The sequence below is a fragment of the Tenebrio molitor genome, chromosome 6 (assembly GCF_963966145.1).
Source record: "Tenebrio molitor chromosome 6, icTenMoli1.1, whole genome shotgun sequence".
Classification (NCBI taxonomy): Eukaryota; Metazoa; Arthropoda; class Insecta; order Coleoptera; family Tenebrionidae; genus Tenebrio; species Tenebrio molitor.
Genome location: NC_091051.1, coordinates 11,295,345 through 11,322,631, shown reverse-complemented (window position 1 = coordinate 11,322,631; position 27,287 = coordinate 11,295,345). Strand labels below are relative to the sequence as shown.

The 27,287-nt window shown below is 33.8% G+C and overlaps 3 protein-coding genes across 3 annotated transcripts in view; 2 read left to right on the top strand and 1 right to left on the bottom strand.

Moving 5' to 3' along the window:
• On the top strand, positions 1 to 18,041 carry LOC138132945 (ATP-binding cassette sub-family G member 1-like). The gene is made up of 9 exons (XM_069050686.1): positions 1 to 371; positions 7,345 to 7,462; positions 13,174 to 13,363; positions 13,419 to 13,803; positions 16,253 to 16,384; positions 16,438 to 16,794; positions 16,845 to 16,945; positions 16,997 to 17,152; positions 17,205 to 18,041. The coding sequence occupies exons 1-9, from the start codon at positions 185 to 187 to the stop codon at positions 17,547 to 17,549; spliced, it is 1,971 nt and encodes a 656-aa protein (XP_068906787.1). The 5' UTR covers positions 1 to 184; the 3' UTR covers positions 17,550 to 18,041.
• Positions 18,042 to 18,442: 401 nt separating this feature from the next.
• LOC138132947 (ATP-binding cassette sub-family G member 1) lies at positions 18,443 to 22,482 on the bottom strand. Its single transcript, XM_069050690.1, has 9 exons — positions 22,175 to 22,482; positions 21,414 to 21,721; positions 21,017 to 21,162; positions 20,241 to 20,605; positions 19,614 to 19,735; positions 19,393 to 19,561; positions 19,238 to 19,338; positions 19,033 to 19,188; positions 18,443 to 18,980 (listed from the first exon to the last, which is right to left on the bottom strand). Exons 1-9 carry the CDS (start codon positions 22,386 to 22,388, stop codon positions 18,633 to 18,635), a joined length of 1,929 nt encoding a protein of 642 aa, XP_068906791.1. The 5' UTR covers positions 22,389 to 22,482; the 3' UTR covers positions 18,443 to 18,632.
• A 28-nt stretch (positions 22,483 to 22,510) lies between these two features.
• The window catches only part of LOC138132955 (cell adhesion molecule 2-like), a 199,196-nt gene continuing 194,419 nt past the window's right edge, over positions 22,511 to 27,287 (top strand). Inside the window, exon 1 of the mRNA XM_069050702.1 lies at positions 22,511 to 22,654. The gene's annotated coding sequence lies outside the window, so the exon portion shown is untranslated. The remainder of the gene's footprint in view (positions 22,655 to 27,287) is intronic.

The following is a 27,287-nucleotide window of genomic DNA, read 5'->3' as shown; positions in this document are numbered from 1 at the left end:
ACTGGATAAAGTCCTCCCGCGTAGTTCTTCAGCTAATCCCTCGTGCATAATCCAGAATAGCCGAAAGCCGGCCCGAATGTTGATAATAAAGAAAAGAGAAGAAGAGAGTGGGGCAGTAGCGTGATAGTGGTGAAAATCGTCGCGCAGTTACTACCTCAGAACGGTGTGGACTGGATGTACCGCGATGGAGACGACGTCCGCGTCCACGCCGCATCTCAAACCCCACAAGAGACCCGACTCGCTCCAACTGGAGCTGCTCCCGATTCCCGAAGATGGTCCGCTCGTCAGGTGCGGTCAAGGTTCGACCGGTTCAGTGCACGTGGGTTTTAAAAGCATCACCTACACCGTCAAGGAAGGACTCTTCAGGAAAAGTAAGTTCATTTGTGAGAGTCGACTTGTATTGGCGCGCCACTGTTCGATTGGGGTGGAAAAGTGGAAAGCGGGTTCGATAAACCTTGAGAACATCTGCATGAATGATTCGCGACCTTCATCTGATTTAGGTTCAGAAGTCAAGGCGGCAATCAATGCGGTAGGAGCTTTAATTTTTGCGATCGTGCTCACATTCCTAACCAATAATCGGCACATTTTTTTTCTTGATTGGCCAGTCCGTGCCGATGTTGTAGCTTTAAATTGTTCTTCAAAAATTAATAGTTTGTGATAAGTCACAACTATTAGAAGATTAAGATATTTCCTTTGTATAGTTATCAAATAATTGCAACTTTTTTTATTTACAAATTTAAAGAAAAAGTGAATAAACAACGAACATTTTGTTCCTTATCTTTTGTCTACATGGATGACACATATCACAGCGGAGAGTGTTGAATTCAAAGTTAAAAGTTCTCTGTTTTCTAATAATGATGAATTGATGATTCATAATTTGTATTTAATACTGTTGTCGATGATTAATAATTTAAATTTGTTCGTCAGATATTTTTTAATAACAATAAAATTGGTCCCAGAGTATATTTTCCCTTTTCTCGTACCTACCCTAGTTCATTTTTAACCAAGAAAATAATTACATACCTTTATTATCGACCAAAAAGGTTTAATAAATTTTCTTCAAGACATTTTTGATTTTAACCTTGACTTCATTGCGATGATTTATGTTTTAATATAAAATTATAACAAAATTTTTAGTAAATTGTTATAACAGAAATGAATTGCTAGTAACATAAGCCGATATAATTTCAATTGCGCTAGTTACTGACACTTTCTTACAGAAGCTACATTTGTTGAACAAATTAATGTTTAAAAATACATTTATCCAAGTTTTTAATCAAATGAAAATAAAAATTCAAAGAATTATTAATTTTTTTACAAATAGCAATATGTACTTCATTTTTCTAATCAATAATCGGATCTGAAAGAGAAATACATTTTTGAATTTATAAAATTTATTAATCACTTTTTGCAATAATGTGTAATTAATTTTTTAATCGTTTATCGCTCTATAACACAACCTCGAGTGTTAGTAGACAATAAAAAAAATGTAAATAAAGAATTCATTTTTTTTTTGTTGGTATCATTAGCAATTTAAATACATTATACATATACAGGGTGTATCTGAAATACGTGTGTTAATTTTAACCAGAGAAAGAACTCGATAATTCATTAAACTTTTCTGTATAACATTTGGAATAAATTTGTGAAATCAGTCATCAAAGTGTATTAGCCGTTCACGATTGTTTTAAACAAGTAGCAGGCTAACATATTTTTTGTAGATTGGCATTAGGTCCTGTCATGACGTTTCGTTATTAAATATTCGTCTTATTGTCAATTCCGTAATTGATTTAGTGCAATTCAATTATAACCTAAAATAGATTTATTATGCCAAATCACAATACATATTGCCAACTAAAATGTCAGATTTTCGTAGACAGTCTGAATTTGAAACAATCGTGAATGCTGTATATACCCGCCTATGGGTAAGGGCGAACATTTCTTAAAATTAAAATTTTCATGGTTACAAAAAATTATTCACACAAAACGACTCGTGTGGTAAAAAAATTTTGGAATACTTTTGCGAATTTTACAAAATGTTATAGAGAAAAGTTTCATAAATTGGCGAGTTCTTTCACTGGTTGAAATTAACACACGTATCTCAGATACACCCTGTATACTCGTGTATAATTAGATATATGTATACAGAGTGTTTTCGAAGTTGAGACGTTCCTTGTAACACGAGGTACTGTACATTATTCTTAAGAATTTTAGCCTAAATATTCTTAGTAAAATGTTTGTATTAACGGAGATAATTGATTGTATATTTTTATTGTTTTCTAAAATTTTGAGTCCGGTCCTGTCTATTTCTCCGCTGTACTAGATTAATAACTAACGTGGCCCAAGATGGTGTCTTTCTGGAAATCGCTCTGCATACTCTCTGGACGCCGCAGCTGCATTCTGATAACGTGATAACATTGCGCATATACATTAGCAACATATCTGTTCATTATTTTCGTAATGATGAAGCCATTCCGACTAATTAGTTGACAACTCTGACAGTATTTTTGATTAACGTCCATGCTCATTTGATTTTTTTTTGAGCAGGACCGGTTTCAAAAATTTCAAAAAAATTAACTTATTGTATCTTCATTGCCGTACACATTTTACCAAGGTGATTTTGGCTAAAACTATTTAGAACAACATATAAAATCACATGTTAAAAGGAACGCCTCAACTTCGAAAACACCCTGTATAATTTTTGATCTAGCCGTTTAAATATATGTGCTTTAACATTTATTGAGAACAATTTTATTAACATAATTATGCGTTCGTCTACAAATTTTTTAATTGAAATATCTGCATAAGATAGACTGGCAATAAAAATGTTGTTCTGGGATTGATACATGATAAAAAATATTTTATTGAGAACCGGTTTTTAGTTATCACCCTAAGGGTAAATACCTATTTACTTGAGCCAATTATTTATTTACGTTTAGTTGCACAGTAGAATCTTTTCCCAATAGAAGTGGTTCAGTGTGGCATCTTTATCACTGACACAGATTCTTTATTTGATACCTATAATTGGTATAAATATAAACCAAATCGAAAATGTGATGAAAAATTAAATATAAAATTATTTTTTTGTGCAACCGTACGCGAAACGAGCATTTCGCGTACCAAAAACAGGCGTGAAATCCAATTTAGCGGCCATTCATCTTAACGACGGCCGTTAAAGTAAACGACATTTTAATACATATTTGATACAAATCACTCAAATCAGAGTTTCTGACATTTTTACGATTATTTACAAAATGAATTGTTTTATTTGATGTATGTATTTAATATGTATTGACAGTGAAGTAAATTTTACTTGTTCGTTTTATTATAATTACATATTTTCGGTTGCACAAAAAATGTTGTGTACACTTTGGCCGCGAAATCCTGTAACATCCTGGAGATTGTCCTGCCACGACCGCAAGCGGCTTCGGCGACAATTGTTCTCTCGGTACGATAAGAATGATTTCGCGGCCTTGATATACAAATAACTATTTTTTAGTTATTCAATAATTGTAGTAGAATTTCGCATTGTCGTATGCAAAGAAACGATGATAGGGACAAAGAACCACCATTAATGTGTCTAAATTTGTGTAAGCCGTGAAAGAGACGCCTCTCTTTATTATCTCTCAAACAAGGTTAATTGCTTGCATTGGCGAGGAAAATGAAATCTTCCTTTATGATGATTTATGGCATCAAAACTCAACTTGTAGGTTGATACTGTGATTACCTCACTTTCAAGAAGACGTCTTCTCAGTACTTATCCAAATGTATTGACTTATCGCAAATTACGAGTTTCTTGATGTGAATTCGAATTGTTCTTAGAACTGCATAGTTTTTTATTACATAGAGCATCATTGGTTGTTCCTAAATTGTTAAACGCTGCAAGATTTTTTATTGTCCATAAAGAATGTTCGGAATTTTTATACCGAGTTATAAAGATCTTGGGGTGAAAAGTAACAAAAGATCGGTAGAAGGAATTCAATGAATTTCTCTATTTGATGGACTTAACACTTGAAACATTGATAGATGTCTATTGGTTTTAGGTGTGTTTTTCTCAGTAACATTTGACAAATTATTAAAAAAAAGTTGCACATAAAAAATACAGTAAACACTCGAGTTTGATAAAAAATAATAATACATAGTTTTAGTTTTTAGTAAATTTAGTAAATCGCCGCAAATAAGGTCACGGAATGAGAAAAGGATAACGACTCGGCAATAAAAGGTGATTTGCTTCTGAAAATAGCTTTGATTTTTTTATTTTTGATGAAAGGAGACAATATATTTTTATACGAGGATGGTTATCGTAGTTTACTATTACATTGTCATTACGAAATAGATAAACACCATTCTTATCTTTCCGCTGTAATTTATGCGTGTGTGAAATGATCCATGAAATGAGTTAAATAAAATCGGTAAATGGTGTCAAAATTCGTAGGATTTTCTCTGCAAGCGTTTCAGTTAATTGTGGCTAAATGAGAGACCGTCCTATTAATTAATGAAGTAAGGTCAAACTAGGTTCAAGTGTTGTCGGCAGAACGTAATTGGTTTGATCAAAACCACGCATTGATCGTCTGTTGTAATAAAAAATGCATAACAGATAGCAGTTGGTATAATAAATGTTTACCTGAAACGGACGATCGATGGTTGGTAATTTATTAATCTGATCTGACAAACAGCATTGTTGCCAATTTGCTAACGAGTCTAGACATAAAAGGGTAAAATAGTCCTCGGAAGTTTAAAAAATCTATTTATTGAACTTTATCGCCACAATTACAAACAGGTGTTTATCAGTAATCAAACAGCTGCATCAACTTGTAGGTCGTCCTTTATGTCGCTTAGTGAGACCAATTCAAACAAAAATGTGGTTTTTCAATCATTGAATGACATTTTCAGAAATAAATAAAATATTTATCAATCAGTTTAAAATAAAATAATTCTTTTGGATTAAAAATTCCCATCTGGATTTATTGTGGAAATAGTTTTGAATTATAAACAAGCGGCTTGACAATGACAATCACAATAAGGTACAGCCACAAGTGGAACACATGTAGATCCTCAGAGATCCTATCTGGTTTCACAAGATCTAATTTAATGATCATTTATGATATAAATTTGCTATAATTATAATCTGTTATCGTACATTGAAATATACGGTGTTTTTAAAAGTTGACAGTTGCTGTATTTTTTTATCACTTTATTGCTTAATGATTAGAAATAGTGTTGTTGCTAAAAATGGTTTCATTGAAAATAATGAATGGTCCCCTTTAAATACTTCTACATTGAATCAATAAGTTTCAGGCTGCAATGGATTCCATAAACGCGAATTGTATGTAACGAGCGTTCAAGTAATTTTGTGGTCGTGTAGATCGTCTTTATAGTTGAAATGCTTTGACGAATTTTTCAAATATACCCAGAGGGGAGAGGGGCATCGGTTACGCGCAGGCGTGAAATCGCGACTTCTAATTAAATAAAATTGTCGAAATTTTTGGGTAAGGTACATTTCATGATTTTTTGATAATTTTTCACTTACAAAGCAAAAAAAAGTAAATTTCAACAAAAAAGTCAAATTCTGATTTTTATACTGACCTACCCAGGTTCACTTCCTATAATTATTTACGAAATCAGCGGGAAAAAACATCAATTCGATTTTGAATTAAGCTACTTGTGCTGTCGTAAATTTAGGTGACAATGGGAACTGTCAATTTTATGGCAAAGCTGTGAATAAGAGGCTTCAAAACGGTCGGCTACTAGTGAATGATCTTTTGTTGGCAAATTATACCATTTTGCCATAAGTCACGCGAATTATTTAGTCAACCACGTCAAAATTTATAATTGTGATTCATTTAGGGTAAAAACTTTAAATTTACATATTATTTATTAACAATTTTTTTTTAATCCTCAAATATACGTTATCAATACAGTAATTATTTAGGTGTATAAAATATCGCCAATTTTAATTTTTAATTAATTAGAAGTGGCGATTTCACGGCTGCGCGTAACCGATGCCCCACCCGGTATAGCCAAACTTTAATCATAACTTCATTTGTTGGAATAATGAGAAATTGAAAGCTTCAGTTTATTTTATATAGTTTCCTTCACTATTTCTTCAATGGTTTTTGAAATACGTATTCTGAGTCGTCTACTTCCACTCCTTTGTGTTTCACGAAGTATTTTACAGCTCACGAAGCTACGTTATACATTAATGGAAACAAAAGCAAACACTAAGTCACTTAAACACCCATTTTTTTTAAACACACCTTGCCTGACTTGGTAAAATATGTATCGGGTGATTGTGAACGCACCACTCGTCAGTCTGCAGAGTAAAAACACAAACAACGCAAAAAGTGAGGTTAGATTTAGATAGATAAAAAGCTGATCCGTGATCTGTAATCCGTGGTATTCACAATCGAGTCTTTAACGCCTATTTTGCGGATCAATTTAAATGAACACCTGATGTATGTAATAATACAAATAATAAGTAAACAGTTTTATTAAAATCCAACGAATAAGGAAAAATATCTGAAAATGAAAAAATAAGAGTATGGCATTTTGTCGTGGTACAAAAATGTTTAGATTAGTGTTTGGGCGGAAGGCTTATCTGAAGGAGCGATGCAAGCAAGCAATTACCAGACCTGATTTCTTTACTTTTTTGCTGTAATGGTTTTTTAAGGCGTTGCTTTGTTCCCAACAAGACTCAGTAACCTAGTAAAAGAAATTGAAAATAAAGTTTAAGTTTAGTTTCTACTTAAGCCACTTTTTATGTCTTTATTATATTAACTTAAGTTATCCTATCTGTTGTTAATTATTTTAACTGTTTCGAATTGTAGACATTAATTTTCTTTTCATTTATTACACTTTGTTCTGAATTTAGGTGAATTTAGGTGGGTGAGGATTAATGTAATTTAATGTAATAAAAAATATACACTGAAATGGGTTTACCCATCACCCAAAATAATAAATTGAAAGAGGTGTATTTGTCAGTATTATTTGTTTTGATTAGAAGGATAATACTTCGTGATTTAATTAAGGGATAAATATAGGTGGAATAGGGAGTTATCGCCCACTCCACGCTAAAATAAAGATAGGTAACGCTAAACTTGGGTAAAACCTTAACACTATCACTCGTAATCATAAAAAAAAAAAATCTCAATGTTATTAACAATTCTAGTTAATCAGATGCATGCATGTGACCTTCTATTCTTCGTAAGATAATTGAGTCTCCGGACTATTCTACATTTTGCGCCTTATGTACTACTAAAAAATTAATTACTCTACTAATTTCTGCCAAGTGTAAATTTTCTTTATTGTACATTTGTGTTTCTAAATACTAATTGTATTTCGCAGAACCGAGAGACGTCTTGCGTAATGTGAATGGGGAATTTTCTGCGGGCGAACTAACAGCAATAATGGGCCCTTCCGGTGCTGGCAAATCAACCCTTATGAATATATTAGCAGGCTACACGTAAGTACGGTGTTAAGCAAAAATATTGCTTCATACTTTCCGCATTCATTAGCACGAGATTGTTTCATTACTCAGTAAACATGATTACAACAATAAATTATAAATTCATTATCTCCTTAAAATGCACATGCTCGAGATTTATTACGCATCGGCTGTTTATCGAAGAAAAATTATTTTTTATAAAGACAGGTCGTCGTTCTTTGACGATGCACTTGCACATGCAACTATTACAAATCCTTGAACAACAAGATTTTGGTAAATTTTTTGTTGACAATTGCAGCGAAAGCAGTGATTTGGTTCGAGGTCGAGTTATGTAAAAGATTAAATTGAAATGCACTCAAGCATTGTTGTTAAATTATGATTTACTGTTCACATCATCAATAGGTTTCGAATTAATCGAGTGATTGATTTTCGGGACGTTTTTTACTATCGAATACTCCACAATACGTTTTGGTTCTCGTTAACAATCTATTGAGGCATTAAAGCGTTCTGGTACGTTAAACACATTTTGAAAGGAGTTAATTAGCTGTTATTTTTACAAAATTGATGACCTTTTTACTACCTCGCGTGCGACTAACACCTAAGACACTATCGATTCGTCAACTGTGTGGCAAAATCAATTATTACTCGTTAATATTTATTTTAGCGGGATTATACTGGTTTTGTACTAATATTGAATTTTGCACGGAATAATTTTAGCTTTCCGTCAAAGATCGCTCCAGGTAATCCAGAGATAAGTGTTATCTCCAGTCAACATTTACTCTGGGACGACCCTTTCAAGATATATTGTTGCACATGATGATTAATAAATAATAATAAATTATTCGTTGTCGTTACCCAACCTCTTTATATGCATCAGGGACAGATTTTTGGTTAGATATTCCATATTGTTAGTCGCGAAACGAATTCTTTTTGACCCTCAAGAAAAACCCGAGACTGACCTCCTAGAGCATCAGATTATTTAAATTTATCACTCAAGCCTCTTCAGGGTAACTAATGATTTGTTAAGATTGAGATGCTGACCCCAAAACAGACAAATTGGCGCTACTCTGTTGACAATTGCTTAGTTAAAACAGTAGTCAACATAAACTCGTTGTTGATCATCACAATCTAGACGAATTTTACACTGATAAGCAATTCAAAATACAACTGTTTATTCTGTCAGTTTTTCCAGATTTTTCAGATGTCATCCTCAGGTCAGGACAGAATCATAATTCACGCTGATCTGATTTGATTATCATTAATCGACTTTTGATTCCTCGAAATGAAATATTCATGGTATAACAAATCAAATAGGGAGTGTTTTGTTTCTGTTCGTATAATGCACCGGTTTCTCTTCGGTGCACGAGCACCCGGTGACTCAGTATTGATCCAAATTGGGTGCACGTGTACCGAGCTCGAGCCGAGCAACCGTTGTTTCCGTACATTAGCACCGGAGTACTCTGGCACATGGTTTTCATTTCACTCTGTCTGAACGCTGCAGTGTTTTTTTCTCTCATGTCCTGTATAATAATGGGACTTACCCACTCCGCTCATGACAAACTTTCAAGGTTTCAGGATGTTACAAGTTGCACAAGTTTTCAAAGGAAATTTTTCGACAAGAAACTGCGATTTGTCTATGCCAGACTAGCAATTTAGTGTCCAAATCGTCCAATCAACGCATGAAGCACACTCAAAATATCTGTGTCGATGGCAATCTGAGTTCATTAAAAATACGTTAAACCTAGAGTGGTTAGCTTTTCGCCTCTGATCTTAAACTTATTGCTGGTTAAAGTATTAAATATTTTGGACGATATCCAAAAGCATAGTCACTATCTGTTGTGTGTTTACTAAGGGAACATTAAACTAATGAATGTTCGTCACATAGCAAACTAATCAAATCTTGTGACTGTAAGAACTTAAGAAGCTTATAGAAAAGTATTCGAGGTGAATAACTTCAAGAATCTGCATTGTCTCCATTGACGAGATACAACAAAGACATCAGGATTCGTCACACTGCAGTATATTTAAGTTTGGTTCGAATACAAGTGCACAATTTTTAGTGGTCTACTAAAATGGCATTTTCATTTATAAAATCCATTGTTCTGTTATACAGGTGTATTAAAAATTGCGCATAATATTTATGTCACGCGAATCTACGTTGAATGCCAAACAAAAAATTACAATTCGAATTTGGTCTTCGACGAATATTTTTTAAGTTATTATGATTGTCAAAAATGACATTAATAACAATCCTTGTTACTTTCTGACTTTACTCAAGTCCTAAAAATCACTCTAACTTAGTTAAAAATCGAATTATGTATATATAAATAAACCAATATTCCCAATATTCCAATATTCCCCATTACAATCGAAGCAAATTTTCAAGTTTGACTGTTAATAACTCCTAGAGTTTTTTTGCTTCTATTTCACCATAGAATCATGTGACGCAAATACAGTGTGGAATAAAATGATTTACATCTAGTTACCTTTGCATTATCCTTGTAAAAATACGAAATGCCGCTCTACAAAAAAAAGAAACCCTAACCTCAAAATATTCCAAAATTCCAAATGTGATTTATTGCGAAGGGATGATATGAATGCAAAGTAGAGATTGAAATTAAAAAGGAGCTAACTAAAGCAAGTCACAGCTAGTGTTGAAAGTGGCCACCAACGTTTGTTAATTCAATTTAGTAAATTGTAACAGTTGTCAATTCGATTGATGACATTTATTGACAGAACTAATAGTTCGGCACTTCAAAAAAAAAGTAGAGCGGTACAGGAAAATTTACATGTGCAAAAATTCCAAAGGTAACTAGATGTAAATCATTTTATTCCACACTGTATTATGTGCCATTTTTAATATAGAATTTATAAAAAAAAGAAATAATATTACATATACTCGAAAATATAGAATAATTATGTATTATCAAACATTACATATTCGATTGTATTAAATGTTTCAGGTAATAAATTGAATAATTATTACAATGTTTTCGTCTGGTTTATGCCCCACCACTATAAAAATTTATCTGCGTCAAAAATAATTGCAACAAATTATCAGTACTCTAGCAAAACAACACCAATTTGTGGTTGTAGAATCATCTGTGTTGAAAGGTGAAATTAATTTTCTTGTCTTAATCGAGTAATGTAGTGATGTAAGATGATTTCAAACAATTTGGCAAAATTAGATATAATGTTGAAATAGTTGATTGCTTTAGGAAAAAAATAATATTGAAAGTTAAAACCGGTGGTACAGTTTTCTGTGCATGTCCAATTTTCGTTGTCTAAATTAGTCAAGATATTTATATTTTCCAGCTGAAGTAATTTGTATACTGCACGCTAGATCACGATAGTTTTAGATTTATTAAATTCTAATGACATGCTTTGACACAGAAATAATTTTAGTCCACTTTTGGAACGATGCCTCTTCCACGCCGGAGTGACTCTGGATCTGGAAAGAGCCGGTTAGGTCCCCCCGCTCGAGATGCTGGTCGTCTTTTTGTCCAGCTCGCTTTTACGGAGCCGCAGTCTTTTTTGTAGGAGAGGAGTGAACGAAACGAACACGTTTAGAGCGTGAACGAAAGTGGGCCGAATTTCGGTCGGCAGCACCTATTTATGGGAAAGTTGGGACCAAACGCGGCACGAACAGTGCCCGCACATTAGCTGGCCAATGAGAGTGTAGAGTGCCCAGAAAAAACCGGGACGCAAACGGTGCTGCGCCGGGGTGACAATATGTATACAAATCCGTTTTTATAAAGGAATTTGTGTTACACAGAGGCAGTAGATCTTGTATGACCAAAGAACAATAAAAATCGTTCAATTGTCCGTATGCAATTGTTTATAAGCAATTGATTTTATGGGCAAAATTAAAAAAAAAATTAACCATTGTAATTTTTTTTTCAAGAATGATATTCCACAACCTTTTTTGATCTTCTTTTGACACAAAAGAGCAACAACACGAGAACTATTGCATGATTTTACTTAAAATGCTGTTAGTTTGAGTGTATGTTAAAATGAAAATTTATTTAAGGAAAAGTTGAAGGTCGCGGGATATTTGAATAGATTATTTCCGGAAGTTAATTTAAAAAAGAACGCAAAACACAGGGAAACTTTTTAAACTAATTAATGCACTTATTATTTGTGTTGTTGTTAAGTAACGAAGCAGGAAGAGGGAATTTGTCGCAGGAAGAGAGCATTTATCGATATAATAATGTGTTGATTGGTGATTTTCAGTAGTCTTTTAATTCGTGAAATAATGTTTACCTAAGTGAAAAATGGGAAATTTATCAGATATAAAAAATTAGGTCGTATTATTTTTGGCAAGATTAATTCCAGAGTACAAACTTTAACGTTAGGTAATTATTTATTTATAATACAGTTATTAAAAACACAATTATTAAAAAAAAATGAGAATCCGACAGGAATAGCATGCAATTTTAATCACTTTTGACTGATGACAGAGTAGTAGGACCTTTTTATCGCGATAAACATTTTTGGTTGGATGAAAGCAAGCGCTCTGATTGGTTGAACACACATGTTTGGTGTACGTGGAAATTAATCGGGAAAAATTGATCTATTCGTCGAAAAAATTATCTTCACCGCATTCCAATCAGCATTGTTATTTTTAATTAGTTTCAATTGTGCTTTCTCCGGTAAGAACTTAACGCTCGAGTATGCTTGGGTAAATCAGGGAAGTGGTTAAATATTTTTTTAATTTTCTTTATGAATATTTTCTGTTTATAATATAAAAGAATTCCTAAATGAACCACTTTAAATGTAATATATGGTTTACGCCTATTTGATTTTTTCTTTTATCCCTCAAACCCTTCGGGTTTCTTGTACATTAATACACACATTTTGTAACAGCATTGTTATCGCAAAAATTCTTTATTTTTGAGTTTGCAATGGATTGACAGTGCTGGAGAAGCTTCAAAAAAAAAGATTTAGACCAGAACAGTATACAGGGTGTTAGGTAAATGTCCGGCCAAACTTTAACCGCGAGCTACTGGCTTCATGTAGAACTCGGAAAAAATATGTAAAAAATTCTACGTCAAAAAATAAATTGACATTTAATTTTTGAGGTACAATTTTTTTTAACTGCTTTTAGTCTTCTACGTTGTCTCACAACCTCGTAGGTAAAATTTCGGCACATTTTTAAAATACACCTTGTATATCATATTTTATAAAACGTACACCAATGCGGTTTTCTTGTTTTAAAGCATATTTCCTAGAGGTTACTACGTATTGGCGTACGTTTTATAAAATACGATATACAGGGTGTATTTTAAAAATATGCCGAAATTTTAACTACGAGGTTGTGAGAACGTAGAAGACTAAAAGCAGTTAAAAAAATTGTACCTCAAAAATTAAATGTCAATTTATTTTTTGACGTAGAATTTTTTACATATTTTTTCCGAGTTCTACATGAAGCCAGTAGCTCGCGGTTAAAGTTTGGCCGGACATTTACCTAACACCCTGTATAAAACATTAATATGCGTTAAAATAAAATTTCTTAAAATTAGACGATAGATGAGTAGACGTAAAATTTAAAAACTTACAAATAGCTGTAAATTGTATTTGAAGTAAGCTTACATTTAAACATAACAAATTTAATTTTTCCTTCAGAAATAAAGTCCTTTAGTGAAAGAAAGAGTTCCGTCCTATTTAAACTTCTTCTCAATAAAGTGGCTTCTATTTCTGATTCTACTTATAAATAATGAAAATTGCAGGACATCAGGTGTTGGGGGTACCCTGTTGGTGAACGGTGAAGTCCGAGATGAGAGCACTTTCAGGAAACAATCGTGTTACATAATGCAAAACGACAATCTCCAGCCTTTATTGACCGTACACGAAGCAATGACAGTAGCTGCGAACCTCAAGCTTAGCGCGAAAAATACTCACAAAGAAAAACAATCAAAGGTAATTGTGACATTTTCCCCACAATTAAGCCACACTACAAACCATCTCTTTCCAGATTAAGGAAATTTTGGAATCTATCAATCTATGGGAACACAAAAAATCTAAAACTTGTGATTTGTCAGGTGGACAGAAAAAACGATTATCCATAGCTTTAGAATTGTTAAAAAATCCCGAAGTGATGTTCTTCGACGAACCAACAAGCGGTCTTGACAGTCTCACATCGAAACAGTGCGTGATGCTCTTAAAAGAAATCGCGTCGACCGGAAGGACCATTATTTGTACAATTCATCAACCGAGTGCGATGATTTTCGAAATGTTCGACCACCTCTATGCGGTAGCTAATGGCTATTGTATTTATCAAGGATCCGTTAAAGGTCTATTACCGTACTTGGAACAAAGCAATTTGAAGTGTCCGCCATACCACAACCCTGCAGATTATCGTAAGTATGATTAACTTGTTTGATTGTGATAACACTGATAACAATGAGTTGAGGAAGTGTACTCATGTGGGGACGGAGGCGTTGCGAGAATTGTTATGCCAACTTGAAAGATACGCTTCGATTGTGGTCAATTATTGGCATTAGCTAATTTTCACAATTCTTGCAACGAAATGCCACAAAGGCTTGTTTTAATGACTGGTTTACACATTTATTACAGGATCATGTTTAACTCCGATATTATTAGACGGACAGTAATTAGTTAGTTTTTCTAACGTTCACTTAGCTTTATCATTCATCTATACAATATAAAAATGATTACATGTTATGTTACTTTTCAAAAAAGTAAAATAAATTCCGTGTAGCAAAGTTCAATTAAGGTTCGATCGTTCGATGTTTGTGGCTATTTAGAACACCCAATTGTGGAAAACGTGAAAGAAATCTAAATCAACACAATGATACTATTTTGGGATCAATGTTCACATTCCACGATTTTCGTGCCAAAAATCAAATTATTAAATAAAACAATATGTTGTATTGTGGTGCTGATGATTTCATAGATAACGTCAAAGTTATCATTTTAACGAAAATTGAGAAAATTACGCTCACTTCGAAATAAGAACAAAGGTCTTTGTCTTACAAGCAAGGTTATTAACACTTTTTCTAGATATCAAGTGGCGCTGGATGACGACGGCGAATCTCTTTGTTTACATCCTGATGTTAAATTGTACCATTGTTAAACGGTATAATATTGTTGTTTAAATGTGAATCATATTTTGTTTAATTTCCCATGGACTATTTGTGGTAAATAAATACACATTCTCTCAGATTGATTGTCTCAATCGTTTTCCAACAAACAAAGAATTATCTCTTGATAATAAATTAGGGCGTAATGAAAGGTTTCTATGTAGATTAGCATATTCCACTTTTGTATTAAATTATTCCGATAAAAATTATTTATAATACAGCACGCTACCAAAATTAGGATTCGTTTTGGAATCACTTAAATATCTGATATTTCGAAAAGATTTGATTAAGAATTTTTTGGTCAATAATCTACTAAAAGAAAAATATTTCAAGGTAATTAATAAATATAAAAGGTCAATGGTCACACGAGTGACAAGCACGAGGGATATTTTGACAAACTATTTCCTGAAAACAGATAATGCATCATTAGTACATTTTTGTGTTTTTTTGTCTCTTTGAAAAATTTAATCCAGTTTTGTCAGATTTGAATTTCAGCACTAGTGCATTAATCGATCTCATTTGCGTTGGCTGAAATTGAAATTTAACGGCGCTGAATTGGATTAAATTTCTTGAAGCAAATTGTGAGTTATTCTTTCCATTGTGCACGGATTATTTCCATTTTTCTGCACCCACCAATGCTTTGTTGTGAAAATCTGCACGAGTCGAAGATTGGTGCTTCATATTTCCGAACAATATCATGAATGCCAGTGCATAAATTATGCATTCCCGAATTTTTCCCGACCTCACGAATGCTTTTGTCTGAGTCTGCGACACGTGTTTATTTACATAACAACAGTATGAGTGAAAAGAGAGGAAAATTTACAAAAACTAAATTGCATGCATATGGGATATTCAACAAGATAATCGCACACCAACACTTGAAGAGACATATTTTTTTAAATATCAAATCTGCAATGGTCGAATTTGTGCGGTAACAGTGATAAAAAAATATATGTTTTAGTCAATGATATGTTTACGAAAATAATATTTAGTACATATTAATCTTTTTGAATGGTAAGAAGTTTCCGGATTTTTTTGTTGTTGCCATGGCAACCGTGCCGAATGTGAACTTTCTATTTTATCTTTACACACGTGCGATTTTCATTGATACATTAAATAAATAAAGCCGTTTTGAAACCTACAAAAACGATACTAAATTGATAAAAATACTTCAAATAGTGATAATATACTGTGTGTTTTCATGTTTGTGTCAGACAAATGTATCGGGTGTTCATTCCCGTCAAAGTTGGCGTTAAAGAATCGATTGTGAACGCACCACTGTCAGTCTGCAGAGTAAAAACGAAAACAACGCAAAAAATGAGGTTAGGTTTAAACAAGCTGATCTGCTGATCCGTAATTCGTGTGCGTTCACAATCGACGCCAACTTTGACGGGAAATTTAAGTGAACGCCCGATACCTAAATTAATTACTAAGTTCTTCTTATTATTGAGAGAATCTAGGGTTTTAATTTAATTTCCAAGTTTGTAAAAACAATGCCTTCGCGTTATGTGACATGTCGGGAAACAATATTAAGAAATTTAGAAAACTAACCTTTGGAGAGAGAGAGTCTGCTGGAGTCGAGGAAGCAGATTTTTAATCTCTGTAACATGGTAGACTTTCTAAATTTTTTAGTCTTGTTTCAGGTGAAACTGAAAAGCGGCAGGATGCTGTCAATTCATCAACTACAAACCAAACTGTATTTCAGTGCTCGAAGTAGCTTCCGGCGAGCACGGCGATTGCACTGACACTCTGGTCAAGACGTCGGAGAACGGTCTAAATGAGTTATGGCGAAACAACCAAAGAAACACCCTTCAACTTCAGTCGATGAACCACATAGGTGAGTTCTCAGGTCAACTTATCCTGAATCGAGTAACTTAAGATTGATTGCAGATAGGTTGATGGAAAGCGGCCGGATTACTCCCGTCAAAGCCCCGCCGATTCTTTTCAGTAGAATGACCAACGGCAACCAGCTCAAAGAAGATCCAACATTTTGTTGGCACAGTCAATATCCGACCTCTTTTTGCAATCAAATTTACGTGTTACTTAAGCGGACGTTTTTGTTGAACAGTCGTGACAGGACTTTGACGTATTCGAGGTTGACTACGCATTTTGGAATAGCACTTTTTATTGGAGTACTTTACCATGGAATAGGAGAAGACGCTTCCAATATTCTCAATAATTTCAATTTCTTGTTCTTCACCGTTATGTTTCTCATGTTGACGGCGTTCAATTGCGTCACGACCACGTGTAAGACGATAAAGTTGTCTCGTTGGCGTTGTAACTAAATTTTCTTGCAGTCCCTTCAGAATTGCCGATCATCACGAGGGAGCACTTTAACAAATGGTATTCGCTCAAGTCCTACTACTTAGCAATAACTTTAGCCGACATTCCAATACAAGTGAGTATTATTTACACAGTTTAAACTTTATTGAAACGATTTTTTCAACAGATAGTAGCCACACTCATTTACGCAATAGTGACTTACTTTCTGACGATGCAACCAGTCGAAGCCTATCGAATATTTTCATTCATGTTTATGTGCATTCTGATATCGCTGGTGGCTCAAAGCTTTGGACTGTTCATCGGTGCCATGATGGATATCAAGGTAGTTTACCTTCCATGTTACGAAACTCACTCACGCACTCTTATTTTTCCAGAACGGCGTGATTTTTGGACCATTTTGCTTCCTACCCTTCACAATATTTTCAGGGTTTTTTGTACAACTAAACGACTCTCATCCTTACATGAGATGGTTGTTTCACATATCGTTCTTAAAATACGGTCTAGAAGGGCTCGTCTTGTCAGTTCTCGGATATGACAGGGGCAAGTTGCCCTGCAACACCGACTATTGCCATTTCGTCTATCCGGAGAAATTTTTGGACCAGATGGACATGGAATATGCTCAGTATTCAACGGCTGTGGTTTTCATGTTAATTTTGATCGCCATTATTAGAATTGCGGCCTATTTTGCCTTGAGCGTTCAAATTAAAAAGCGATCATGAAAGGAAATTGCGGCTGCACTAAGCACTTTTGTTTTTATACACATCTTGTACTAGCGTAAGGTAGTGTACAAAAGTTAGTTGAACTACTACGTTTTACATAGATTTGGCTGCTCAATAAAAGAAGAATTTTAATAATCGGCCTAAGAGAATTATTGAACTGCAAACTGTGCTATCGTGGACAGGGCTTTTCGCTTTTATTCGAGCTTACGTCCACTTGTAATAAATACCGTATCTACACTTAGGTTCTTTGAAGATGTGTTCATGATCAAATGTGATAATTAACATACAAATAATGTGTTATTTATTTTTACAGTAAATATGCTTTGAGAGTTTAAAGTAGTCGTAGTTGGTTATATGTAGGACAAACCTAGTCTGTTTTTTTACATTCTGACTTTGATGTTGGTAACAATGGTAAAAATGCAATAAAACACGATTTCCATTATCTAGAATAAGATAGAATTGACTTGTTGCAAATATATTTTTTAAAATATTCGTTGTAGTTTTGATATTTCAGTAGAGGTATTTTCATATTTGGTGGCGGAAACAAAAGACTGAGAAATTTCAGAAAATTGTTATGTCAGTGTCAAATTTCTCATAAACGCCGTAAAATGTCTAGGTGAATTTAAATTTTCCCTAAATAATCATATAATCGAATGTATTACAAATTATTTCTCTAGTTCGACGAATAACTTTCTTATTGCCAATTTGCTGCATTTCTGTCGAAATCACGAACGTCTTTGAGAAATTTGACACTGACAATAGAATTTGTGACATTTCTCAGTCTTTTGTTTCCGCCATCAAATATGAAAATATTTCTAGATTATTTTACAACGGTTGTCATGAACGAGAGTAATCAAAGGTAAGGTGATATTTGTTCATTTACAACAAAGAGATTGAAACAATAGGTTTTTATTAAAAACGTAAGTGAATGTACTCTTCGATACATAAGTCGTCCTCTCTTAAAGATAAATGTAACAAGTACAAAAACTACGTAAACAGCACATTATAATAAATATAAATAAAATAACACAGCCTTACTTCCTGTTATTACAATAGGTAGGTCAATAAATAATTTAGTTTAAATTATCGGATCGCCATAAGTTTGTATCTCAGTAGTACATACGCAATAACCCTCAAAATGAAGAGGATAAGGAGCAAGGCGATAACGTCATTGCCGAACTGATCTCCCTTCATTGCAATATCTTGAAGAAATTTCTTCGGGTACTTGTAGTGGCAGTAAGCGTCATCGGGACAATAAATCGTCGGTCTTTCTAGACCATAGATGGCTCCAACGAACCCTTCGAGTCCATATCTGAGATAAGAAATGTAACTCCCCCAGTACAGATACGTCGGCAGGTCATTCAAAGTGACTCCAAAACCGGCAAACATCATCATTGGTACTGATAACGTTGGTCCCAGAAAAGTACCATTCTGCAAGATCTCTCGTTAATTTTATTTCTACACTAAGTTGATCAATACTTACGACAACGTTGAAGACGGCTCCGATCATTAATCCGAAACTTTGCGCCACAAACACGACTAGCATACTGATGACCAAGAACATGAAGAATCGGTCTTGTTCGTAAGGTTGTCCCGTCATACCATAGATTATGATCGAGAAGAGTACACAACAGACAACCTACAAGATAAATTAGTACTGGTTTGAGGTAATGAGAGGTTAGACGTACCGAGACAGGAATGTCGATTAGAGTGACTGAAGCGTAGTACATTTTCAAAGAGTACCATCTGTTGAAGTGCTCTTTTATCAAAATGGACATTTCGTTGGGAACTGGAAGAAAATTGCGGATAAGTCGAGGACAAATCATTTTCAAAGGTGACTTACAGGTGAGAATAGTGAGCATCATTGTCGACATCATGTGGTGCATCAATATTGAGAAAAGAAGGTTATAGTTGTCTAGAACTTTGGTACCGTCTCTACCGGCTTGCCAGTACAGCGTTCCCAACATGAGTCCAACAAAGACGTTGACCAAGACACGCAAGTAAGTTAGAGTCTGAAAAAAAATCTTGATAATTGGTACCATCAGATAAAGTTCGGTTTTGTACCTGATCGCGGACAGTTTTTATGAAACCGCGTCTCAAAAGAACCTTGAGCTGGTTCGTAGAACTGGTAGCTTGTAATCCACCTTCATCGTCTTTTTGTGGTTGGACTAGGCTAGTACTTTCTTCTGGAATGATTGGATGCATCATTAGAAGATTTATTTAAAAGGTGACAAGGAGTAAGTAAACAAGATTGTGGTTTTTTGGTAGAGAAGTAAAAATGTAAATAACTGATAAGTGTTGGCAAGAACGCAGACCGCTTGTCGCAGGTGGTTATCTACAAAACATTTATCTTTGTCTGGACGATGAACAACTCGTGATCAATCCGAAAAAATCTGTGCGCAAGAATACGAGAACACCCATGGAGAAAAATTGGTTTCTTTACTTTGACTATCAAAAAATGTTTTGAGTGAGGATTCAATCGATTTGAAGATAACCTTGAAATCAGTGAATCTATCATTCGTCGTGGGAATGATCAAATAGAGATGCAATAAATGGATACGATAAATGATTAGCAGTCTAAGTTCACGATAAAATTAGAATCTGATGAATCGCACCTTCTGTTATCACGTTTGAACGTGTGCCTTCTACTTTTAGAATAATTGAACCTTTGGGATAATTGACCTAAATTACCTGTGGAATTGTGTAATGTCGGTAATATATCTTTGTTGACGTATGTCAGACACTTTCCATTACCAGTCGTGGTAACCATCGTGTCTATTATGTCAGTTCCGTATTCTTCGCACGCCAATTCGATTACGAAGTCCGCAGGGTTGTGGTACTGTGGACAGGGGTACTTCACTTGGTCCAAGAACGGTACCAAGTTGTCGGTACTGCCTTGGTACAAACATCGGCCAGCACCCAAGACGTAAACTTGATCGAACAACTGGAACAAAGAGGCGGAAGGCTGATGGATCGTGCACACTATCGTTCTTCCTTGTCCCGCCAAGTCTTTAAGTAATTTGATACACTGTGAGCACGAAGAGCTGTCCAAACCGCTGCAACAAAGAGAAGAGATGATGTTTTTTGTGGTTGTGACGTTGGAATTCTTAACAACTGGAACTATTATAGTAATTTGGGCAAATCCCCAACTGCATTAATTTTTTTTTTTTTTGTGGAAAGAACCTCTCTAGTTGTTTTTATTCGGCCATGACAACAAATTTATTTTAAAGACGTGCAAGCATGTGTCGTTCGATTAAAATTTCCATGTAACGCTCATCTCACATTTAATCATAAAACTGACCACCCGCTACTCGATAAGCCTATCAAAGCTTCCTCCAATGTGAACCGAAAGTGCGATTTGTGTCTTATGCGACCTCGTGATGTCGATAACAAATAGAATTTGTGCTTACTAAATAAATTCTATTTAATGAGTACAACGTTTCGCAATTCTTTGGGGAATAACTTACGTTGTGGGTTCGTCGAGAAACATAACTGTAGGATTATTAACGAGTTCTAGAGCAATCGACAGTCGTTTTCTTTGTCCCCCTGACAGACCAGAAGCCCTCGTGTTTCTAGTTTGTTCGAGTCCCAGCATGTTCAGAATGGCTTGAATCTGTAACAAAACAGTTTAATCTAATGAGGAACGGTTTTTATCGACTAATACGCAAAATATACATTATGTTGTCCTAGTTGTCTTCAGAGCGCTTTCACGGGTCAAAAACATTGATAAGATGCAGCACGCGTACATGTTATCAATACAGTTTTTTTTACATCAACAACAGATCAAAGAATGTTTAAATAATTCTTATTTCCTTACACAACCTTGACGAGAATAGCCCGAAACGTCACAAAAACAAAACTTACAGTTTCGGCTTTCTCGGATTGGGATACTTCAAGGGGTAGCTTCAGGTCAGCGGCGATTTGCATGTTTTCAGAAGTGGTGAGAAGGGGCTGAAGTCTGTCGTCTTGCGTGATGTAACAAGACGACTTTCTGAACGCTTTTAAATTTCTTGGGGTGCCGTTTGTGTTAACGAAACCCTTCACCCCACGGATTCTGTAACCGCTGAGGATGTCGAGCAGAGTACTTTTGCCAGCACCAGAGGGTCCCATGATGGCGATCAACTGACCCTGAGGAAACCTGCCGTTGATAGCATGAAGAATCTCTTTTTTACCTGTAAATGCAAAAGTTGTTGTCATTCCGAAAATGCAGGGTGAAAATACGAGCGTTGTAAATTTTGTTTACCATATCAATTGTATTGTCATAAGTGGGTAAACAGGTCAATAAAGGTGAGAGCGATATTAATCTTGAAGGTTAAATCTGCTACACTTAATGATCATAAGTCTAACAATTAGTAAAATTGAAAAATGCTGGGTTTTAGTTCATGCAAGTGCTAGAAAACTCGCTTAGCTGTTCAGGGTCATGAACCGGTAATTATTCTTGGAATTTTTGGAAATGACGTCGATAAAACAATCTTATCGCTACAAAATACCTTTTATTGATGAAATCGATTTAACTGGTTTATCTTAGATCTTACAAATAATAGCGCAAAATAATGAGTTCGTAACGATTGGTACGGCACGTACTTGAAAATTCAATTCAATTCATATTATAACACAATAGTGACCTTTTCTGAACCCTAGAGATGCGGTGTAAACCAGATTTTTGAATTCGATTTCGACCCTCTGTTCGTAGGGCACTTGAGCGAAATTGCTAGTGTTGGTGATTCCTTCATCTTGCGTCAAAGTCACTGGGTTTTCTGCACTACCGGTATATCTAACTACACTTTCACTCTTAACACCATCGTCAGGGTTGGAAACCTCGTGCATGATGACCTCCATTGCAGAGCTGTGCACCGTCTAAATGCACATGGAAGAATGAACAAAACTTGTTTGCGATCGCGCGTATTTTCTAGTGAATATTATCATCTTGTTTTGGTCACTTATATAGAGTGTGTAAAGTTAAACAGATTGGACCGCGTTTAAAGTCCATTCTCGCAGTGCTCGACTCGCATTGTCATAAAATGTCGATAGTGGATGTTTCGCCATTTGACATGTTTGAAAATGTGCACAGATGCAGTTTTCTAATTCGTCTATTTGCAATAAACGTATGTATTATGTATTAAAACAATGTGTTTTTCCACACTTTACGAACTCTACTTTTTTGCAACACCATTACCTACAAATTAATTACTAATAAGAGAGACTTCTAAGTCCAAGGATTTGTTACAGTGATGTAAGAATAATTTGGACGTGCATAGGACGATTTTTTTTTCTATAATGTTTTAATTTGCAACCATTGACGTAATCGTGGTAACTTTTATAAAATCACTCAGAATTAAAGTATCGCAATGTTAAAACCGGAAAATAAATATCACTGATTATGATTCGTCTTTGAACTTGGCTTTGTTTCATGTTGTGCTTTAAGATTTTTTTTGCAAAAATATCGGTACACAACAATTTTGAAATTTAGATTCAAATATGTATGTACTATCGCGGCCATCCAAAAGTGAACGTTTTTTTTTATAGTTTGATATTTACTTTAAATCATAGGCGTCCTAAAATGTCAAAGTTTGACACTAGCGATAAAAAATTTATTGAAACTATTTTTTTTAAATGCCACAACTCTCTCCGATGCAGACAGCTAGGGCTATTGCAAAGCTAGAAGAAAATTGGTCGTTAGCTGCTGTGGCGAAAGAATTACATTGCAGTAAGACTTGCATCTTCAATATAAAGAGGGGTTGGCAAGAAAACAGGCTTGAGAGGCCAATGCGAATAGGTGTTGGAAAGGTTTCTTTACTAAAGTTTACTTTCACTTTAATAATGTATTAATTACTTCTCAGTCTCATTTTTATTATTACAACTTTTTATTATTAAAATAGTAACGCCTGCCGCACGAACGCCAATGAATACAGTCTGATTTAATCTAACGAAAAATACGGAAATTTTCGCAAGCTATCGTTCACTTTTGGATGGCCGCCAAAAAATGTTACACAGCAATTTCCCATACGCAAAATCGTAATCAAACGTTCTTTTTTATGCGTCTGTATGGTTTTACAGAGGTTTAAATTACTATAAACATTGTACAGAAAATGTTCTGAATATGATAATAATAAGCAACAGTAATCACAGCAACCATTTTATTATACTGTACAGTTATACATAGTAACGATCTATACATTGCAAATTTTAAAGTAAATCGATGTTGCCAAATGTAAATAAAAAAAATAATAAAAGGAGCATTTAGAAAGCCTGGTAAAAGAAGAAAAACTATTTTTTTTTAATGTCAGTTATGTCCATGTGTCCATCTTAAAATAATATGAACACACATACACACATAGAGTGTTTAATAGATGATCTCTTTGTTCCAGCCTTTGTAACTCTTTATCTTCTGAAGACATACAAAATAGTTTATTTAACGTTTTTTTTGTTCGACGAGCCCCTTAAAGGCTCCAAATCGCTTAAGATCTTTAAAATTAGTTTGACTTTTCATTTTGACATGTTGTGACATTTATCAAAATCCGTTCACACAGGAGAAAATTCTCAAATTCTGACAGTGTCGAACAAAAAACTTTTTTTTGAACGATTTATTATTCAGTATATATTTTATCATGTTCTGTAAAGTTTTGGCTGCAGTTTTCAAACAGCCTGTATAAGATTGCACATTTATAAAATACAGGCTGTTTGATGAAAAACGCCTCAACCCATAACTTTGTTATTTATTACCCGATTTCAATGAACAAAAAAATCAAACATATGGTTTTTCAAGCGCTACAAAGCAGCCATAAAATGTTTTTTTTTTGGTGTTATCTTCAATAGCTAACGATAGTCAACTTTTTTTTTCAAATGGACACATGTAGTTTTTTAGGCTTGGTCTGATAAGGTTTTTTTTTCTGGATCTAATGATGTATTGAAAGTTATCATTTGGTTCATAGCTAACTGAAAAAAAAAAAACATTTTTTTGTGGTTCAGCTTATTATAAAATTTTTAAGAGTGCCGTGATAAACAATCGGAATACAAAGTACGATAAATGTCATCTAAACGTCAGCTTAGAAGTTTTGATCTGCTTTTTTAAACTTTTTTTATTTAAGTATAAAATAACGTTGTCAGTCATGCAGGATAGCACCCATTTGACTATTATTTTATGTTCGAGTGTAATAAAAATCGTAATTAGTCAAAAACAAAAAGTTAATAGAAAAAATAATAAAAAAAATTTTGTTGCAGTCTAGGACTGGCTTATAATTAAAAAAAAAATATTTTTTTAAATTATTATTTATGTTTTCCAAGAAAATAATAATAAAACTCTTCAAGATTGCACCTGAAAATTTTCAAACTCACACTTGACATTTGTTGCTATTTGTTTCCTAATTGTTTTTCACGGCACACTTGAAAATTTCATAATAAAGTGAACCACAATTAAAAATTGTTTTTTTTTCAGTCAGCTATGAACCAAACGATAATTTTTAATCCATCGTTAGATTCAGAAAAAAAAAACTTTACCAGACTGAGCCTAAAAAACTACATGTGTCCATTTAAAAAAAAAAAGTTGACTATCGTAAGCTACTGAAAATAACGCCAAAAAAAAAATATTTTACGGCTGCTTCGTAGCGCATGAAAAACCATATCTTCGGTTTTTTTGTTCATTGAAATCGGATAATAAATAAAAAAGTTATGGGTTGAGGCGTTTTTTTATCAAACAGCCTGTATAGTATCGAACAAACGAAGTATGACATTAGGATACCTATCTATTTCCCCAAAATTCGCGGAACAGATTAGCAGTACGTTGTTAAGTACTCATTAATATATCAAGTAAAAATGTAAAAAAATATATATATTTTTTTGTATCCATGGAAATAAGAAAGAACAATCAAGGTCATGTTGCCATATGTTATTTGAGGTAAAACCGATATAAAATCACTTGTTGGAAATGCTGAAAATAATGCAGTAAATAATTGCTAATGTGCACCTTTTAAGCCCCCATATCCTCAAATTAAAATAAACTGTTCGAAAAAAGTTAGGGATATTGCTAAATATTTAAGTTAACTTTATCAACATGCATCAGTAAGTTTTTTTAAAAAGAATTATTGAAATGGTTTTTTAATAAACGTTTTTACACATGTAATGAGTTTTGACTTATGTCAAACTTTTACTCTTCCTTGGGATAAGTTATAAATTATAATATCAATATCCCTACCTTTTTTCGAGCAGTTTATATAGAACGTATTTATCAATTTTTTCATAATTTTCTTAGTACAAATTGATATTTCCCCATTGAGTTCTTCTACGAATTTTGGGGCACCCTGTATTTAATATTAATTTTAAATTGGACTTGTATAATATATTGCACTTTGCCAAAACACAAAAAAAAAAAAAATGAAAAACATGGTTCTTATATTGACTCTCATAATGAGAGAAATATTTTATTTAACTATTATTTTATCACTTGTTAAAATAATCAAGTGAAAACTTTGAGGACGAATATCTATTTTGCATTGGCTCTTGAACCGTGTACCCAACTTGGAATTTATACAGAGTGACTCATCAAGCACATTGTTTTTTAAATAAATGATTTGAAGTCTGAAATGTCTAGCGACACTAAAATTACTATCAAATTTTCTTCCAGATTTCAAACAGTACATTATTATACAATAATTTTCCTTTTTTTATTTGTATCTAGCACACCCACCAATCGAGTCGTTTTGTATTAATTATAAAAATACATCTTGTTCTGGTTATGGTGTTACGTAAAGTAAAAAAGGAATTATAAACTTTACTGCATTAAAGAGTAGACTTCTTTTAAGTTTGTAACATTTTTGGTGTGTGAATCTTGTTTGAAACATGTTCAGTCACTACTTTTGACAGCGTTCTTGATATTTGAACAACAAATAAAAATGTATTCGCAAAACTCTGTCTACGTTTATTGGAAATAACTTTTAATACTGCATATTGTTCTCATTTGTTTTTTTTATTTTTATATTTATGTAACAAATCCATAGGACTCAAATCAATTATCTTTAACAGTCTAGGCGGTTGAATTTATATTGTCTAAAAATAAATCAATGCCATTTTAGAATTTGCATATTTTTAAAATACAAAAAACAAAGTTTTTGGTTCAGATGACGCAGATACCCATAAGTATGTAATAAATAATTAATAATGGGATTTAAGCTGATAGTGGTTATATTATATTATGGTAGACACAAAATGGTGTCTGTCAAGGACGGTAACCCCTGCGGTCAAGGTTTCTTACACTCTACAAAATTATTATTTCTTGCTGATTACGAATTTCTATGGAAAGAATATCCTCATTGCACCTACTTTTATTATTGTTCTTGTATCCCACCTCCACCCGGCGGCACGGCAATTTTGCCGGAGTACATACACTATTACGGATAATACTATCAAGTAATAGTGCAGTGCTTATCAACATAATTACCGGCGTCTCGCCTCCACATTTTGACTTTTTTGTGTTTTATGTTCTGTGTCAATGTTAAGGAATTTCCTCACGATGTGACATGAGTATAATAATATACCTTTTTGAATTTCAACCACCAATGTGTTCTCTAAGTCCAAAATTTTTAAATTTTTAAAAAGAGATTGCGGTACTATTCCTGTTGCTGAAATTATAAATGGTAAAATCAAATTTTTTTCTAAACACCAAAGATTTCTCATAGCAACGGAGAGTTCTAAATATTTATTAATTTTTGTATTATATGTCTATGTTATATTGTGTGAATTTGG

Excerpts from the sequence above, each read along its gene's own strand:
- LOC138132947 (XM_069050690.1), bottom strand. The coding sequence starts at position 22,388 with ATGGAGGTCATCATGCACGAGGTTTCCAACCCTGACGATGGTGTTAAG. Across the intron at positions 21,722-22,174 it reads ATCTCTAGGGTTCAGAAAAG|GTAAAAAAGAGATTCTTCAT; the intron begins GTCACTATTGTG and ends TTGCATTTACAG. Across the intron at positions 21,163-21,413 it reads AATCCGAGAAAGCCGAAACT|ATTCAAGCCATTCTGAACAT; the intron begins GTAAGTTTTGTT and ends GTTTTGTTACAG.
- LOC138132945 (XM_069050686.1), top strand. The coding sequence starts at position 185 with ATGGAGACGACGTCCGCGTCCACGCCGCATCTCAAACCCCACAAGAGA. Across the intron at positions 13,364-13,418 it reads ACAAAGAAAAACAATCAAAG|ATTAAGGAAATTTTGGAATC; the intron begins GTAATTGTGACA and ends ATCTCTTTCCAG. Across the intron at positions 16,385-16,437 it reads TCAGTCGATGAACCACATAG|ATAGGTTGATGGAAAGCGGC; the intron begins GTGAGTTCTCAG and ends GATTGATTGCAG.